Source organism: Delphinus delphis, chromosome 2 (assembly GCF_949987515.2).
Source record: "Delphinus delphis chromosome 2, mDelDel1.2, whole genome shotgun sequence".
NCBI lineage: Eukaryota > Metazoa > Chordata > Mammalia > Artiodactyla > Delphinidae > Delphinus > Delphinus delphis.
In genome coordinates, this window is record NC_082684.1 from 118,201,779 (window position 1) to 118,218,836 (window position 17,058).

Here is a 17,058-nt window from a genome sequence, read left to right on the forward strand (position 1 = left end):
AATTAAACTCTCCTGTTAGCTTTCCCCTCTATGTATATCACTTGCTCAGCCTGGAAAAAAAAAAAAAAGAATGTGTATCCTCAAGCAGCAGGAAAACTTGCAGGTATCAATACGCCAAAGCAAAAGTGCTTACCAACACCAGGGTTTCCAGAAACACAAACCTACTTGGAGGAAAAAAAATAAAAGAACTGTGCTAAAATTCACTTTAAAATTTAATACAACCAACAGTAACACCATCACCTCAAATTGGCAGAGCCTCGGTTTGCCATGTCGGTGACCTGGGACACTTGGGCTGGGCACAGTGGCAGCCTCCTTGGATTTGCCAAAAGAAAGACATTTTTCTAAAGAATCAGTGTTCCCAGCAGGGAGGACAGTGTGCTTTTCAAGGATGGAATGAAGAGCTGCCCTCTCTCTTTAGCTATATCAGATGATGGAATTTTAAGAATTTAAGACTGACCAAGAGTGAGTCTGAGAAAAAGCAGGAAGGCTGTAAGGAAACCCTTATGCAGTAACTTTATCCAGTCGGGGCACATAAATCAGCAAGGACAACCTTTCTCATGACCTTCCCACCTCTTGCTTTCCTAAATTATTTCCCCAAATTCTCTTTAGAAGGAATTAACTCATTAATGGATGTCTCCTTTTATTTCAAAGCATTAGCTTAAAGCCAGGCAAGAGCTGTATTTAAAGGGGGGGCGGGTCGGTGAAGAGAAGCACATACGCAAAGGAACACCTGGGCTAAGTGCTGGAGAGAAATTGCGCGTGCAGGAAGCACCCGCTTTTATTCCTCCTCTGGTGAAAGGCCTCCGGCTAGTTTAAAACCCTTATCACAAAGCACGTCTCTGCAGAAGGCAAAAATTCTATGAGTAGCACAAATCCTACAAGCTGATCAATAGAAACAATTCTGTGAATCAAGATTTCTTTGTAACAAAATGAACTGTTCACATGCCTCCAAATCTCTGATGTTCTAATACATCTGAAAAGATGGAATGGCTTTTACGTAGTGGACTACAGCACCCTGAGGCAGATAAGGGACCCATAAATGATGATTTCATGGAGAGGTAAGCACTTCAGACCCACTCCCAGTGCTTTTGGCAGAAACAGCCCCTACTGCAGCCCCATCTGCTGCTTTGCTGGCCACAGTCAGACACGTAACCCTGGATGGGTCACAACCCAGTCCTGAGGACGGAGAATTGTGACTACACGAGACCCCATGTGAGCAGGTGGGTCTTCACTCAGGGCGCCCGCACTGCTGTCATTTTCACTTCTTCTTTTTAATGAGAAAGGGCTCTTCCCTTAGAAACACAGAACTTTAAAATGCAGGCTGCTTACTCTGTGGTGGGAGAATGTCAGCTTGTGAAATTTGGAGCACTTACCCCTCTAGTTGCTCCTCTCCTAGGATCTGGCGAAGGTTCTTCAGGAAGGACAAGGAGACCAAGGCATGGGAGTGGCGGATCTTCACGTAGCCCGTCACGACCTCAATGAGTCCCATGAAGTTCTCCAGTTCCGAAGCGATGTTGTCTACGGTAAGGGGGGCCGTGTTACTGAGCATTCACTAAGCGTGAGCGGGGCGGACACACTTGGTTTCTCGCAAACGCGTGTGGAGAGCAATTCAGTGCGGGTCTTGTTTTCATGGTGCCACTGAGGTGCTCGGGCTTCACAGGACCCTTGTCCCTTATCAAAAGTGCGTTTCCCTAAGCTTGGCTTTCAACACCCTCGCCTGGGATGGGGCCCCCAAGGCCAGGGAAGGGGAGCTTCTAGAAGGCTGGGTACTGCAGCTCCCAGGCTGATTAACAGAATGTAATATCATAAACACCAGACTGCCAATTAGCAAATGCGGGCACATCTAGGGAACTTCTTTAATATGCTCTGTCAACAGACAGTGCTGCCTCCAAAGTACAAGGGCATGACTAAATAAACAACATTTCCTCGGTCTCATTAGGAACTGCCTTTGCCACATTTCTAGTTCCTAAGATACAGGGATCTATATTTAAAGCTTCCATCTTACTAAGACTGGAAGAAAATGCACCAAAACGTTAACAATGGTTATCGGCAGGTAATTTTAAAAAATTCGTTTCTATGCTTCTACGTTTTCTACAATGCACATTCATAACTCTCACACATATAAAATAGTTGGGAACATCGTTGCTAATAGATGTGTAAAAATGACAAGATGTATAAACTGTATTTCCTTTAATTTTGTAGCCTATTTTTTTCTCATAGTAAATAAAAAACATAAACTTCAACTTATGCCAAAATTATAACACATACTATAATGAATTGGGTGTGGTTCAACTAACAGAATTTTACTGTGTATGATTTGTGAAGGCTTACTTAAGAAAAGGTTCTCTTTTGCTTTCAATTGATAAACTTCAAAGAATAAGTGTACTGTCCTCCAGGGTAACACCCTACATTTATGGACAGCTTGATGGTTTTCCAAGAGAAATGAAGGAGAAATTCAAGTTGTAAAGACTAGCGGTTGCCTGCAGTTGATGTTTCAAGGAAAAGATCATGAATTTAAAATGTGGGGTGGGGGACTTCCCTGGTGGTGCAGTGGTTAAGAATCCACCTGCCAATGCAGGGGACATGGATTCAAGCCCTGGTCCGGGAAGATCCCACGTGCCACAGAGCAACTAAGCCCGTGCACCACAACTACTGAGCCTGCACTCTAGAGCCCGTGAGCCACAACTACTGAGGCTGTGTGCCATGACTACTGAAGCCCATGTGCCTAGAGCCCACACTCCACAACAAGAGAAGCCACTGCAATGAGAAAAGCCTGCGCACCACAACAAAGACCCAACGCAGCCAATAAATAAATAAAATTAAAATAAAATTTAAAAAAATCCTCACGGTCAAAATCTGAAAGATTTATTTTAAAAATAAATAAATAAATAAATGTGGGGCAGGACTCATGCCTTCTAGTAAGGCTGAGGAAGGACCTTTCCAATGAGATGTCTAACCAATTTCCTGTGATGGCTATAAACTGGAAGACACATTTCATCATCATGCACAAATATGTACCAATTCCTTCTCAAATTATACTTCTCCATGGATTTAATTCGTGGATTAAATTTTTATCTTGAGGATAGGAATATAAGAAAAAAAGAAGGGTTAGCCATTTAAAGGATATGTTCTAGGGAATGAGGAAAACTTTTTTAAAAATTAAGAAATCTAGTAAGTGCAAAAAGAATAAAACTGCAGAATACCATGAAAGCAAGAAAATTCTAGCTGTGTGGAAACAAAGTTATCTCTGTTGTAGAGGAGTGAAAGGTGTTGTGAAAATCAAGGGCTATCCAAAAATTCAAAAGAACTAAGCAGAAAACTTGTTGCTGCCATCTCTAAACCGTAAGAATAGAGCTCACGTATTGTACAAATAGTATTAGGGAAAAGTAAATGCGCAGAATAAATAGGACATTTTTGCCCCTCAGACTATAAAAAAAAAGAAAAAAACTTCTTCACAAAAGGATTTAGAAAAAAATTCCTTTCAGCCTCAACTCCTTCTTATATTTCTCCTAGCTTACAAAATTATCAGTACCTTCACCAAGTGGTTCCAGTGGTGGAGAACTTAAGGCACCGTTACTAGAAGCCCTTGTCAATTACAGATCAGAACTGAAAGTATCACCAAATAAGTCAACAGGAAATGCTTCACACAAATGCAATTACCAGGAACGCCAGCCATCTACTGCAAATAATGGGGATCCTGTAGAGGGTGAGATCGAAGCTTTAAATGCATGATGACATACATATACTTTTATCTCTTTTGGTTCTCAGAAATAAATTTGGAGATTGGCCACTTTTGGACTGAATAAAATTTTAAAATGATATCATTAAACTCTTCCCTTGCTCAGTATCTTCCATATATCCAACTAACCAAGACTCTGGACTTAAAGCTCTGTGGACTTGGCTCCGGCTGGAGACTGCTGAGTCACACCTTTGATCCATCGGTCTCTTCTGGGGTTTGTACGTGTTGGGATGTGTGTATCCTGCGTAAGATGTGACTTAAGAAAGATGAGGGATGACCCTCTGAAGAAACAAATGCTGTGCCAATGGCTGAAAATCAGACGGCCTTTCAATCTGTTTTTTATCTTTAAGGGAAACTCAAAGGAGGGGCATTGAGCATGAGGCTTACGCACCATGTTGTTTTTCTAGGCCCATATTTTAGTTGTGAGTCATGGATGAGTAGGAAAAGCATCAACAAAAGAAAACCAAGAGATCTGGCCCTCTCTTCCAGGGAGATGGAATACTTACTGCCGCGTCGGATATTAATGAGTAGATTGCCCTTGAAGACGGTGCATCCTTGGAGCATCTGAGCGGAAGTGACAGAATCAATGGTCTTTGTCTTTTTCTCTTCCTCACACACTTTGGGACAAGGGCCTTCGCAAGGGATGCAGTACATGCTGTTGAAAATAAACCAACCCAAAACACAGAGAGCTGAGTCTGTCTTCTTGCATTAAAAAAAATCATAAAGATATGCTTTTATTCTAGGTGTCTTTACAGTCCACATTACAAAAAGCAACTGGTGGAAGCATTCAAGTGGTCACACTGTTTCTTATCCCCAAGCCTACCCAGGATAAACCACTCAAATTGCAACCAAAAGGAGAAACTGCCTACAAAGGAAAAGCATGCTGCCTGTTTCCAGACAAAACACATGATACACCCTTGAGGCATGTGTGTATCATAGGCTGGGACTGGTGAGCCAGCTGGTCCCATGTGGGAGAAACAGCTTTGCAGAAAGAAAGCACCTGGGGTTCCCAAGAAGAACAGAACTGTTCTCTGATGTTGTGGCCCCTGCTGGCACACCCTGGAGGAGCCACGGGGAGAGTGGACAGGGACAGCAAAGGGACGGCAGAGTCTCTGCCACTAACGGGAATCTAACTCCTGCAGCCAGCGGTCCAGCAAAGTCCAATGAGGGATTCCAAAAGGCATGTGCTATAGCACAGATCCATTATTTTCTTGCTAAAGCACAACTGAAATAATTTCTTGACAGTGTTTGGCAGAAACTTGTAAATTGATCCAAGCGTTGTTTTCGCTGCATACACAATAAAAACAAGGAACTTCCATTACTTTGTAATAAGCTCCTATTTCACATGCAATCTTGAACATGACACAAACCACCAACAGTCAGGGACCAGTGAGTGACGCTGGCACTTTTCCTGCTTACCTACCCTTATTTAGGAAACAGTGGACAAAACACTAATCCAGCTGCTGAACCACAGAAAGTTCGGTCAATTTCCAAACAAATAAATGATACAACATTATGGGATGTGTGTGTAATAGGACGGTGAATTGGAGAGCCACTATATTTACATGATGGTTCTTGAATGATCGTTCAAACTTCATGAAGTGAAAAACAGTCAAGGAAACAGTGTAAGTTACAGCTCTTAGCATTAAGTACCCCTACCCCGAACCTTACTGCATATTTAAGGCAAAGATGAAGGGTTTTGTTTAAAAGCTTATAGATAAATAAAATTTTCCTACTGTTTTCTTATTTCATATTGGGAGAACAGGAGGCAAGGTTTCCAAAGGAACTGGGCCAACCATAGCAACGGAGGTTTCTCCCTTCTCTAACATCACACTCAACATGCTCACTTCTAGAGTAGGTAGCAGCTTTTCTTCAGTACTCTTTGTTGGTCTTTTATTGCTTCTAATTTACCTACAAACCAGATAATGCCCCACCTCCCTTTTTAAACACTTTTTATTTTGAAATAATTACAGACACACAGAAAGTTGCAAAAATAGTACAGAAAGGTTCTGCGTACCCTTCACCTGGTTCCCCCAATGGTTGCATCTTACATAATGATAAAGCAATATCAACACCAGGAAACTAACACAGGTACAATGCCTGCATATACTTACATGTCATCTTATCACCTGTGTAATCACCATAACCAGCTAGCCCATCACCACAAACATCTCCCTTGTGCTACCCGTACAGTCACCCTGCCCCCACATCTCTAACTCATGGCAACCACTGATCTATTCTCCATCTCTATTATGTTGTTATTTTGAGAATGTTATATAAATGCAATCATATGGTGTGTGACCTTGTGAGACTGGCTTTTTTCACACAGCATAATGTCCTTGAGATCCATCCATGCTGTGTGTGTTTGAATGGTTTGTTTCTTTATATTGTTGATTGATATTCCATGGTGTGATGGATCACGGTTTGCTTAGCCGTTTACCTATTGTGGAGCATCTGTGCTGTTTCCAGTTTTTGGCTGTTACAAATGAAGCTGCTACAAATAACTGTGTACCTGTTTTTGTGGGAACCTAAGTTTTCATTTCTCTGTGGTAAATGTTCAGGAGTGTAACTTCTGGGTTGCAGGTTAAGTGTATGTTTAGTTCCCCCTGACATTTTATTCAAATAGCAATTTCTGAACCAAACACTTTTCTTAAAATGTCTAGGAATCATCCAGCACTTAAAAAAAAATGTTTTTCTAAGAAAGTGCTCTGATTACATGTTGATAGTTTAAGCGTCCTCAAATCCATTCTGGTATACACAGTATTAAAAAATAAATATTTTAAAGTAAGGGTCAAATAGCCCTTAAAGGCTGAGGGGGGATTTATTAGTTCTTGACGGCATTTTATTTTAAAGTGTAAAAGGGAGATCTGTAGCTTTGAACAGACTGTAAGCACTGGTAGGAAAAATAACAGCTCAATTCTTTGAAAAATGAATTACAGTAGAAGAAACTGTCACAGTGCACAGCACATCCCACTTTGCCCGCTACTCTGGCAGCTGCAGATGACTGAATGCCTCCAGACACCACAGGAAACACACCCGAAAGGCAAAGAAGTTATGACCCAAGGCCATGCACCAGCTGCCTCATCTTGGCCCCCACCCCTGGGGAGGAACTGTGGCTGAGCCTTAACTGGGTTCCAGGCACTGCCCAGGGTACTGGCAAAGCCTTTTTAAGTTCTAGGGCTGCCAATAAAATGTGAGTAAAATGTGGCATACTTATTTTGGGTGGAATATGTATACTCTCCAGTTCACTGGCATCCCTGGCACATTTACCATTTTAAAGTATTTAAAGTAACTTTTACTATAATAACCGTTACAGAAATGATGACAGGTAGAAAGCTCTACACTTCATTTTATGAAATAATGTGAGCTTTACCTTTGATTTGAAGTTAAGCCTATGGAAGGAGCAACATCTCCAAATATTACACCAGAAACAGATTCCCCTTTACCAAGACTTGCTTGATGAGGTTTGCAGAAACAGAAGGCAGCAAACAGAAGGGAAGTTACACGTTATACTCAAAATGAATGTTTCCTTTTCCAATGGTATTTTATATTTGTAGAATAGTTTTATTTTGAAGAACCTCGAAACGTAAGGATCCTCTGGTGCTAATCACGAAGTAGGCATTTAGTCCATTACAACAGAATTACTCTCTCCTAAGAGTTCTCTGCTCTGCTCCAGAGGAGGAAACAGCATCCCCAAATCTCTAGTCTTCTCTTGCTTCCAGGGTTATAGTCCTGTATTTTGTAACAATTCTGGCATTGCTTTTTCAAAAACTTAAAACCAATTCACAGAAGTCCAGTTGGCATGCACGAGAGGGATGCTGTTTGCCGTAAGGAACTTCTTTGCTTCCCAAGAGAAGTCTCAATGTTCAGGAAGCAAAATGAGAGAGACAGAGAAAACTGAGGGAGGGTGAAGGGTTCGTGTGTGTGTAGGAGGTGCTGATGGAACAAACTGCTTGCTCTTAGTGGCAGCTAGTTCAGGCAGGACGGGAGCCAGTGCTAAGAGACTTTGAGGCCTGCTCACTGCCTTAAGGATGCTGGTGGGCTGGCCGTGTCTTCCTTCCTGCACTCCCAAAGCCTTCACTGGTCTAGTGTTGAGTAGCATCGAGGGTGAGAAAACCTCAACCTACAGTCTCCCCCACCGGCCTGCTGCTGAGGGTGGCAGCCCTGCATGTGCACAGGGGGTCAGTGACCTCCGGGGACCTGAGCCCACAAATCAGGTACTTAATTCCAAACGGCCAGGCAGTAGGCTTTCAAACCAAAAAGACTCCCCATTGCTCTTACAGTCATCATAAACTGAAGTTATACCAGCCCTCTGCGGTGGCCCCCCTCCCTTAACCTCCCCAGGGTCCCACCCGGATGGAGCCACTGGCAGCATCAACCTTTCTGCCCCCCGGGCCCCAACACTGACCTCTGGCTGCCGTTGCGGATGAAGCCCGACGGGCACTCCTGCATGCACTCGCCGTCGTGGATCACGAAGCCCTCGGAATCGCTGCTCTCAGCGTTGGGGATGTTGGCGCAGAAGTCACGGTCCACACAACGCCAGCCCTCGAAGCGGTAGGTGTTGGGCGGGCAGCTGGGCACACAGACACCGGCATAGTAGTAGTGGCGGCAGGCCACGCAGGCCGTGTCGTTGTCGGGCGCGCTGCAGCTGCCCAGGCACTCGGGGTGGCAGCACTCGTGGTTCTCCGTGCACGCCCGCTTCCCGCACGTGCTCGGGCACACTGTGGGTGACAGGCAGGGTGTGAGGCTGGCTGAGAGCCGGATCGCTCCACCTGGCACAATCCAACCCATCAACCACAACGCGATCCCCAAATGGAACGTCACTGGGCATTGGACGTGAATCAACAGTATTACATATTGAGAATTTCATTAAGGCAGGGAGCAAATACTCTGCGTTTGGAGTCAGGTGAGCAGGGTTTAATATCTAGCCTCTCCTACTTGACTATGTTTGGTCTTGGAGGAGTCCTTACCATCTTTGACCTTGATCCTCTCTTCTCATCTACAGAATGGGGTAATAATACCCATCTTGAAAGGTTACCTGTGGCATGCGTGACACCGTGGAAGCCCTATGTGGACAATACAGTTTATTATTACCTTAGAAGGCATTATATGTGCTACTTAATCTGCATTTTTGCATATGTTCCTTATTGAAATATCTTGAAAAGCCTTAGTGTGCAGAAATGCTCATTTATTTTTGAAATGGTTAAACTAGGATATGCTAAAGATGATACCATTCAGGCTGACAAAATAGCTTTATAAAAGTTTGTGCATGCCTGTATCATATCAAAGGTCTTACCCCAAATAAGCAATGATATCTCAACCTAATATATCACAGAGAAGTCCCCATGTCTGATGGTAATTCTCAAATATAAGAAAGTGGGTGGGTGGGTAGTGTCTCGATCCCAGAGGACCATAGGATATTATAAACTATCTACCCTGACTCCCTCTATGCTAAAGTTAAGTGAAAGCAGTGTCTAAAAACAAGAGATCCACAGTTTTTGTCCCAAATAGATGAGCTGGCATTTATTTCCATAACAATGCTGTAAGGATCACACTCTAGGGGCTGTTCGCCTTACTAGCCAGTAAAGTGTAAGTCAACAAAATATGAAATCTGGTTTGCATTATATGCTTCCTACTTTTTCCTTGAGTTGGAAAACAACAGAAAATTATTTAAATATGTATATTATTGACTCTGACATGCATTATTTAGTGAAGATTCTATTATTTTCTTTATAATAAAAAAAGAAAAAATCAGAGATCATAGATAAGAAAATACATAGAATATCTAGTCCGCTTGATCACAATGTCATCTTATCAGTACCTCCATGGAGACCCTCCCAGATCATTTCCTACGCATGTGCATGCACATATAAATATCTATAAAAAAGGATCAAGTCATTCTGAAAGCATTTTTTGGCATAACATACTGTGAATTCGACAATAATTTAACAGCTGCGTTGCATGCCATAACACAGTGTATCGTAAGTTATAATCAGTCTCCTACTATTAGACATTTCATTTATTGCCAACATTTTATTAGTACAATGAGCACTCAGTCTTCATGAGAATTCTTAATTATTTCAGTAGAATCAATTTCCAGAGTTAGCCTTGCTGGGTCAAACTGTCCTCTGGGAAGTTGGTACCAATTTACACATCCACTAGCTGCATAGAGGAGTACCTTATTTTACTGCGAAGAGGTGCATTTAAAAACAGGTATCAGAACCTGGACATTCAAATGAATACTATCACCTCAGAAGAAACAGACAAATTCTCATGATACTGTCAGGCTTAAAATAATTTTGCAAGTTTCTTATCTGATCATCATTTTTGGCTGAGACAAATAGGTGGCCTTCCATTATTTATTCTTACCTATTTTGGTAATAAAACCTTGATTTTTAATCGGGCATTTGCCACCCAGTTACATATTATATCTCCCAGCCTCTCTTGTAGCTAGAAGTGACCTAAGTTCTAGGCAGTGAGACGCTAGAAAACTTTTGGGGTGGAACTTCCCAGAAGAGTCCTTAAAGCAGAGGGGGTACATCTTTCCTCCTCATTGCTGGCTGGAATGCAGGTGTAATGCCTGAAGCTCAAGCAGCCATCTTGGGCCATGAGGTGACACATAAAGAACAGTGGAGGGTCTTCCCTGGTGGTGCAGTGGTTAAGAATCTGCCTGCCAATGCAGGGGACACGGGTTCGAGCCCTGGTCCAGGAAGATCCCACATGCCGTGGAGCAACTAAGCCCGTGCGCCACAACTACTGAGCCCGCGAGCCACAACGACTGAGCCCACGTACCACAACTACTGAAGCCCATGCGCCTAGAGCCCATGCTCTGCAACAAGAGAAGCCACCACAATGAGAAGCCCACGCACCACAACAAAGAGTAGCCCCCACTTGCCGCAACTAAAGAAAGCCTGCACGTAGCAATGAAGACCCAAAGCAGCCATAAATAAATAAATAAATAAAACAACTCATTAAAATCTATTAAAAAAAAAAAAGAACAGTGGAGCATGATAAAAGGAACTTGGTCCTTCATGACTGTGTAGCCAGTAGGCTAACCCTGGACTGCTTACCTCTAGATTTCTTTACATGAATAAGAAATAAACTTGTGTCTTGTTTAAGCACCTGCTATTCGTTAGATGCAACTGAATGAATCCCAACTAAGTGTCTTCAGAGCCAACGTATAATATAAGCAAAGAAGAAGACTGTTCCTGTTGGTCTATGTCATTTTTGTTTACCAGAACTGCCTCTCAATGACTTCTGTCTGTTTCCACAAACTAATCTACCCAACAGATTACAAGGAGTCAAGATCTCTAGTCACGCCAAAAAGGTACATTGTTGGAGGAGCTCCTAAAACGTTGGGATACATATACAGTCTACCAAGGGGATCATCCTCAAGTTGATAACACCAATTTGAATGTACAAGCTTAGTGTATTTGCAGTAAATGCACGCACACACCACACACACTTTACTCTCAAATCTCACACTTAATCTAATAATCACATAGATTAAATGACTATTTAAGTTCAAATATATCCATTACAGAAGTAACTTCAATGTCCAAGATCTAAAGAAGCAATAAAATTGCAAACCCTTAAGTTCAAGTTTTTAAACTAAAAACAAGAGAACTTAAGTCCGCCTATCCTTCATTTAATCATCCACTTAGCAACTATTTATTGAATGTGCACTGCACCTGTGTGCCAGGCCCTGTTCTTAAGAGATGGACAATACACCAGGTAAGAACAGGAGTGTGTAGTGGTGTACAGCCTGCCCAGGGCACCTGGGTTCCCGGGAAGGCTTCACAGAGGTGTGGAGGCTGGAACTGAAAGCTGAAAGCTGAGGAGGATAAGAATAACACAGATGAAATCACATGTAAATGTGTGTAAAAGCAACTGAGTTTCTGTGGTGGGAGAACTGGGTGCTCGTGAAGATGGCAGGGGTCCCGTAACAGGTGATGCTGGGAGAGAGGAGGGGGGCAGCTCAAAGAAGCATTGTAGGCCTGTCTGAGGGGTTTAGGCTCTTTGGTGGATAATGGGCATCACAAAGCTTTTGGGCAGGAGAGCGATGTGGTCTAATTTTCATATTTGAAAGGTCATCTGGCAGCAACACAGAGGGTTATGATGACCAGAGGGGGCAGAGCTAAAAGAAGAGGGATGAAGCCAGAGGAGAAATGTTATGCTGTCCCTACAAAGTTCATGTTATATAATACATCTGTGAGGTTCACATAGTTAAAGTGAAACTAGCTGTAGAAACCATGCTCACGGTGTCACAGCACAAATCTGCCGATTGAGCACACACCCCATTCAGAGCACTGAAGTCCCCGGAGCTGCTCATCAGCCATCAGCCACCACCAGGCTTTGTGTTTGGAGGAAGGAAAATTGATTAAGAATCTTACGATCATCATCAGAGACTAACCGGGGACAATATTTACTTGTAAAACCCTTCTTTCCTTGCTTACAGTTTAAATAAAATGCTATATAAAATGACGAGTAGCAGACATCAATATTAAAAAGCTATTAATGTAGTATTAAAAACTAAGAGCATTTAAAAGAATAGAAAAATGCCCCTGTGCACTTGCTTAGATTCAAACATAAATGTTGGGCATTTCCAGTAGAAAGAAAAAAAAAAAAACCTGACAAAGTATCTGTAGATATGTTTTGCATTCCATTCCCCATTCCACTGAAACAGCATCTCTGGGCAGTGGTCCATTGCAAACCGCCCCCCCCACCGCCCCCTCCCGAGGTGCATTACTAGAATTGCACCGTCAGTCAGTTCTTGCAACAAGCAGCACACAGGCTAGGGAATTAGGGTTTTGTTTCAGTAATGGGAGCTACTTCAGAAGGAATTTCAGTTAAGCTTAAATTAGGTAAAATCCTATTCTTTAAAGATGGAACAATTCCTCTTAAAGGGATCACAAATCAAGATCACAAATCTTCTACATCACATGATGCAACTGTACACAAACATGTATCAAATGCTTTGGGGGAATAAAAAAGGGGTGTGATAGGGAGAGGGAGAGAAAGGTGACTATTTGCTGGAGGACAAACCCCAGGGATGGAAGCCAGTGTTCCCCTGGCTGCAGCACCACCTGAGAGGACTCTGGGAGGGAGGCAGGGGAGCCGGCGGAAGTTCAGGATTAGAGAGTCCTGGAGCCAGCCCCAGAAGCCCGCTGTAAATTTTGCCTCATCTCAATGTATATAAATATTATTAGTGTTCAGGACTATTAAGGGATTTCTTGAAAAGCCCCGGGCAGTGTGTCTCGCCAGCAGACGGATGGCTGCTTCACACGAGTGCCAAAACTTAAAATTTAGTACAGTTACCAAATTTCCAATTACAGAGCTAAGGGAGAAAGGAAGGGAACTTCTTCCCTGGCTTCCATGAATAAGGAGCACACCTAGCATGATGAAAGGCATTTCTACTTTTTAAAAATAAAAGGAAAATGGAAGGTGCTATAAATTAACAAATACACAGCGGGGAAAGCAAACTGATTTTGCCCATGAGATCTTTCTATTCATTGGAATTTTTACAATGACCAACAATAACAACAAACGCCTATGTAAACTGTTGGAAAAGCTAACACAGGTCCCACATCTACACTAAAAGGATTCATTCAGGGTCACAATCCCATAAAAATGAGGCACTGCATTTAAAAGCTCATTTTCTTCATTTTGGGGGACAGCAAAAAAAGTCACATACATCAACCTTTAACTCTCTTCCTCCTTCCCTGAGTCCTTATATTTATTAAATTCTTTCTAGGGATTTTAAAAACCTTTCTTTCTGTACTTGCCAATAAGCCCTTTAACAATCTTTACCTCAGAGAAACTATTTTTAAAAGCATATTTTGGAAGAGAAGATGGAGAACTCATCCTCTTCACAGGGAACAAAAATGGAAAAGGGGCCACTTAGCCATACAACTTCAAAAAACACAAACATTCTATACCAAATAATTTCTTTTTTATTTTTAAACATCTTTATTGGAGTACAATTGCTTTACATTGTTGTGTTAGTTTCTGCTGTATAACAAAGTGAATCAGCTATACGTACACATATATCCCCATATCTCCACCCTCTTGAGTCTCCCTCCCCCCACCACCCCTCTAGGTGGTCACAAAGCACCAAGCTGACCTCCCTGTGCTATGCGGCTGCTTCCCACTAGCTATGTATTTTACACATCCCAAATAATTTCTAAAGGATAGAACCAGTTCATGGATGTTGAAATAAGGTCAAGTTTCTGAATCAAAATACAGACTGGTATAGGGTCCTCTCAGGTATTTCCGGGTACCCTAAGGGACACACCACTGTTCCATATAAAAAGAGGGTGACTTTCCTAAGAGACAGGCATCACTATGCATTAAGGTGAACTGCTGCTAACTCCAGGAAAGCACACTTTGACTTCCCAAGTACATCACAGAGACATGTGGTCCAGAGAGATTTTGTGGTTTTCTTGCCCAGCCAGGAGAGAAACTGATTCCATCAGACACTGTGGGGTGTGGGGGAGGAGAGGGGAGGGAAACCCCAGCTGGGTCAACTGAACTCACAGCAGCCCCCCACCCCCCAAGCACAGCCAGAAATCTACCCAAAGCTGTCGGCATTCTCCTCCAGAGAGCACTGAGCCACAGCTAAGGATGAGAAAGGCTACTTTGACTATTAAATACATCAGCCAGGTCCTAGGCCCAGTTCTGCAGGCTCAGCAGGTGAGACAGCGCAGCCCCTGAGGACGAGCAGTGGGAATATGAGGGGCAAGCAAAGGGCCAGTAAGGAGGGCTTCCCAGGGGAAGGGAGCACCAGAACCCGGCTTGAAAGGCCAGTAGGAGCTAGCAGGTGCATGGGGGTGATGGCAGGGCTGATGGGGAGCGAGGGTCAGAGAACCAGACTCGGCATGACTGCAGGACCCAGGCTTTGGGACCTGGGTGGGTGGGGGAGATTGGGAGGAAAGATGGGTAGACGGAGGCAGAGAGCCACAAGATAGGAGTTTGGCACATTCTTAAGAGAAAAGAGATGCTGTCTGAGGATTTTAAACAGGGAGTCACATGAGTAGATATGCATTTTAGAAGGCTCACTCTGGCTGCTAAGTGGAAAAGAGAATGGAACGATGACCCGCAGGGCCACGGTCGCCATCTCTGCGAGCACTGACAGCGGCCCAGACTAAGGGGGCAGCAGCACAGATGGGGAAAAGCAGGCAGATTAATGTGGTGAATTACGTTTTTCCCCCCCCCCCAGCAGGGGTAGAGAGAGATTGGTTCTGTTCGGGATGTGTTGTTTTCTGCACACGTCCAGATGGAAATGCCTGGCATGCGGCTGCATGGATGTAACATCATGGGGCGTGGTCAGCAGACAGATGCAGAGGAGTCCGGGAGGGAGGGACATCTGAGGAGTGCCAACAGGACCCAGGACAGAATCCCCAGGCTACCACCACCCATGGGGGCCCCGCAGCACCCACTAGAGTCCCTGCTCCTTTCATATACCTCCACTCTTTTAAAATAACCCACACAAGTGGATTTCCATATATTCACCTATGAATTCTGGGTCCCATGTTGCTACCCCTCTCTGCCACCCTCCTTGACAAAGTTCAGGTTTAAGTAATGATAATAATATATTTATGGAATTCTTCTTATAAGCCACACAAACATCAGAGCAAGGACTTAAAGAGGAGGTTGGGCCCCACTGCTTTCTCTTTGATCATCAAATCAACCAGTGCTGAAAGAGACCCTCGCCTTCAGGGCTGCTTCTGAAGCCTGCAGGCCCTGCTGCTTTTGGAGCTCCACGCTGGTCCTTTCTGCAAAGAACGTGGGTGAACCACCTTGGTTGGATGTTCCAGTTGGACAGAAAGGGTATCCCATCTCCAGGAGCCATGATGGACTGCAGAGAGGTCAGGGAAAACCCACCTCAGGCCAGGGAGCCCATGGCCTTTCATCCTGTGAAATAATCTTCGATCTCTCCTGCCTTTTGACCTCATGCACACACATTCCTCCCGACCCATCACTCCAAGCGGAGACACCCATCAAAGGGGCAGACAGGTGAGGAGCAGCAAGGCTTCTCAGGCTCAGGGAGAAGCTACATTTCACCCCAGTGTATTATTCTGTAGTTCTCTAAATACGTCAGCTAGGATGGAAAAGCAAGCTTACACGAAAATGCTTAGACCCATGAAATAAATCGAAAATAAACCTGGCACAACTGTGTGTGAGCTCCACTCACACACATACGTATGAATGTGTATATATATTTATAAAACGTACATATATATAATGAGTAAAGCACAATTTTCTCAAAAAGGAGACAAGAAGAATCTTTCAAGTTTCTTGACATCTTGAGAAACTGCTACTGTAAAACTCCAGAGGACCACTGCCTAGAAATCCCAGGTGGAGTTTCCAACAACTTCAAATGGCTTCTGCCTGGAAAACTATAGCCATTAAGTTGAATTTAGTGGTAACCCTGGTGTCTTAAACATTCAGAAAGGAAAGTTGCATCTGCAACAACATTTCTCTTTTCAAAGTCAAAAGAAACCACCTCCTGTGTAGGAGAAAACATTCTATTAATACCACAGTAGTGGCCAGACTAAGAGACAATGTAATGGTTAGAACCTGAAGATACTCCAGTTTCTCTGTTTGAAGCAGAAAGGGTTAGCGCCAGCAACAGAGTTTGGGGAAGGCACCTGGGGCACACAGAAAGGTCCCAGAACAGAGCTCTCGGTGAGCCTGGAGAGGCTGGTTAGCAAAAGGGGGGCCACGGTTCCTGAACCTATTAATGTAGTGAGCCTGAAAGCGCTCATTTTCTCCCAAGACTAGAGTGTACGGACGAGTTCCTCCTTGTGATCTTTGAAGGTGTTTCCAAGACTCAGTTTTGAGTCAGCTTCCTTCCTAAGAGGAAGGGTCCTGACACAAGAATGTGTCAGCAGATGGACTTTCTGCAATACTGGGTACGGAGAGGGGGCAAGAGTGACATACTTTCCCTCCGCATCACTCGCCTCCCATCACCTGTCTTCTCCAACCTTCACATTCTTTCGAGGGGCTGTGGGGTGGCAGGGACACTTCAGAACTTGCAGGAGCAGAGACCCTCTTGCAAGAAGCTCCCAGGGCCCTTAGATCTGCCCCGGTTCAAATGCAACCAGGACTTCTGCAGCCATGTTCTGCCTTTCGTCGAACCCTGGATCCTCAGAGTTGAAAGGAAGTTAAGAGGTCATCATCCCATGCCTGTCTGAGGTGCTGCTCTTCAAAAACCTAGGTAAGCCTTAAAGCAATGCTGAAGGGAGCTCTTTCTCTTAGAGAAAGTGCTACTGCCGCATGGCACCCATCTTGACCAAGTTCCTCCTTACCCCCACCCA

General features: G+C 43.8%; 1 protein-coding gene across 2 annotated transcripts in view; it reads right to left on the minus strand.

Annotated features, from left to right (window-relative positions):
- The window catches only part of IGF1R (insulin like growth factor 1 receptor), a 300,734-nt gene that overhangs the window by 51,624 nt on the left and 232,052 nt on the right, over nt 1-17,058 (minus strand). For both annotated transcript variants that reach the window (XM_060005499.1, XM_060005498.1), the window contains 3 exons: nt 8,148-8,460; nt 4,246-4,394; nt 1,374-1,518 (listed from right to left, as the gene is read on the minus strand). In XM_060005499.1, coding sequence (XP_059861482.1) covers nt 1,374-1,518; nt 4,246-4,394; nt 8,148-8,460 — 607 coding nt within the window. The remainder of the gene's footprint in view (nt 1-1,373; nt 1,519-4,245; nt 4,395-8,147; nt 8,461-17,058) is intronic.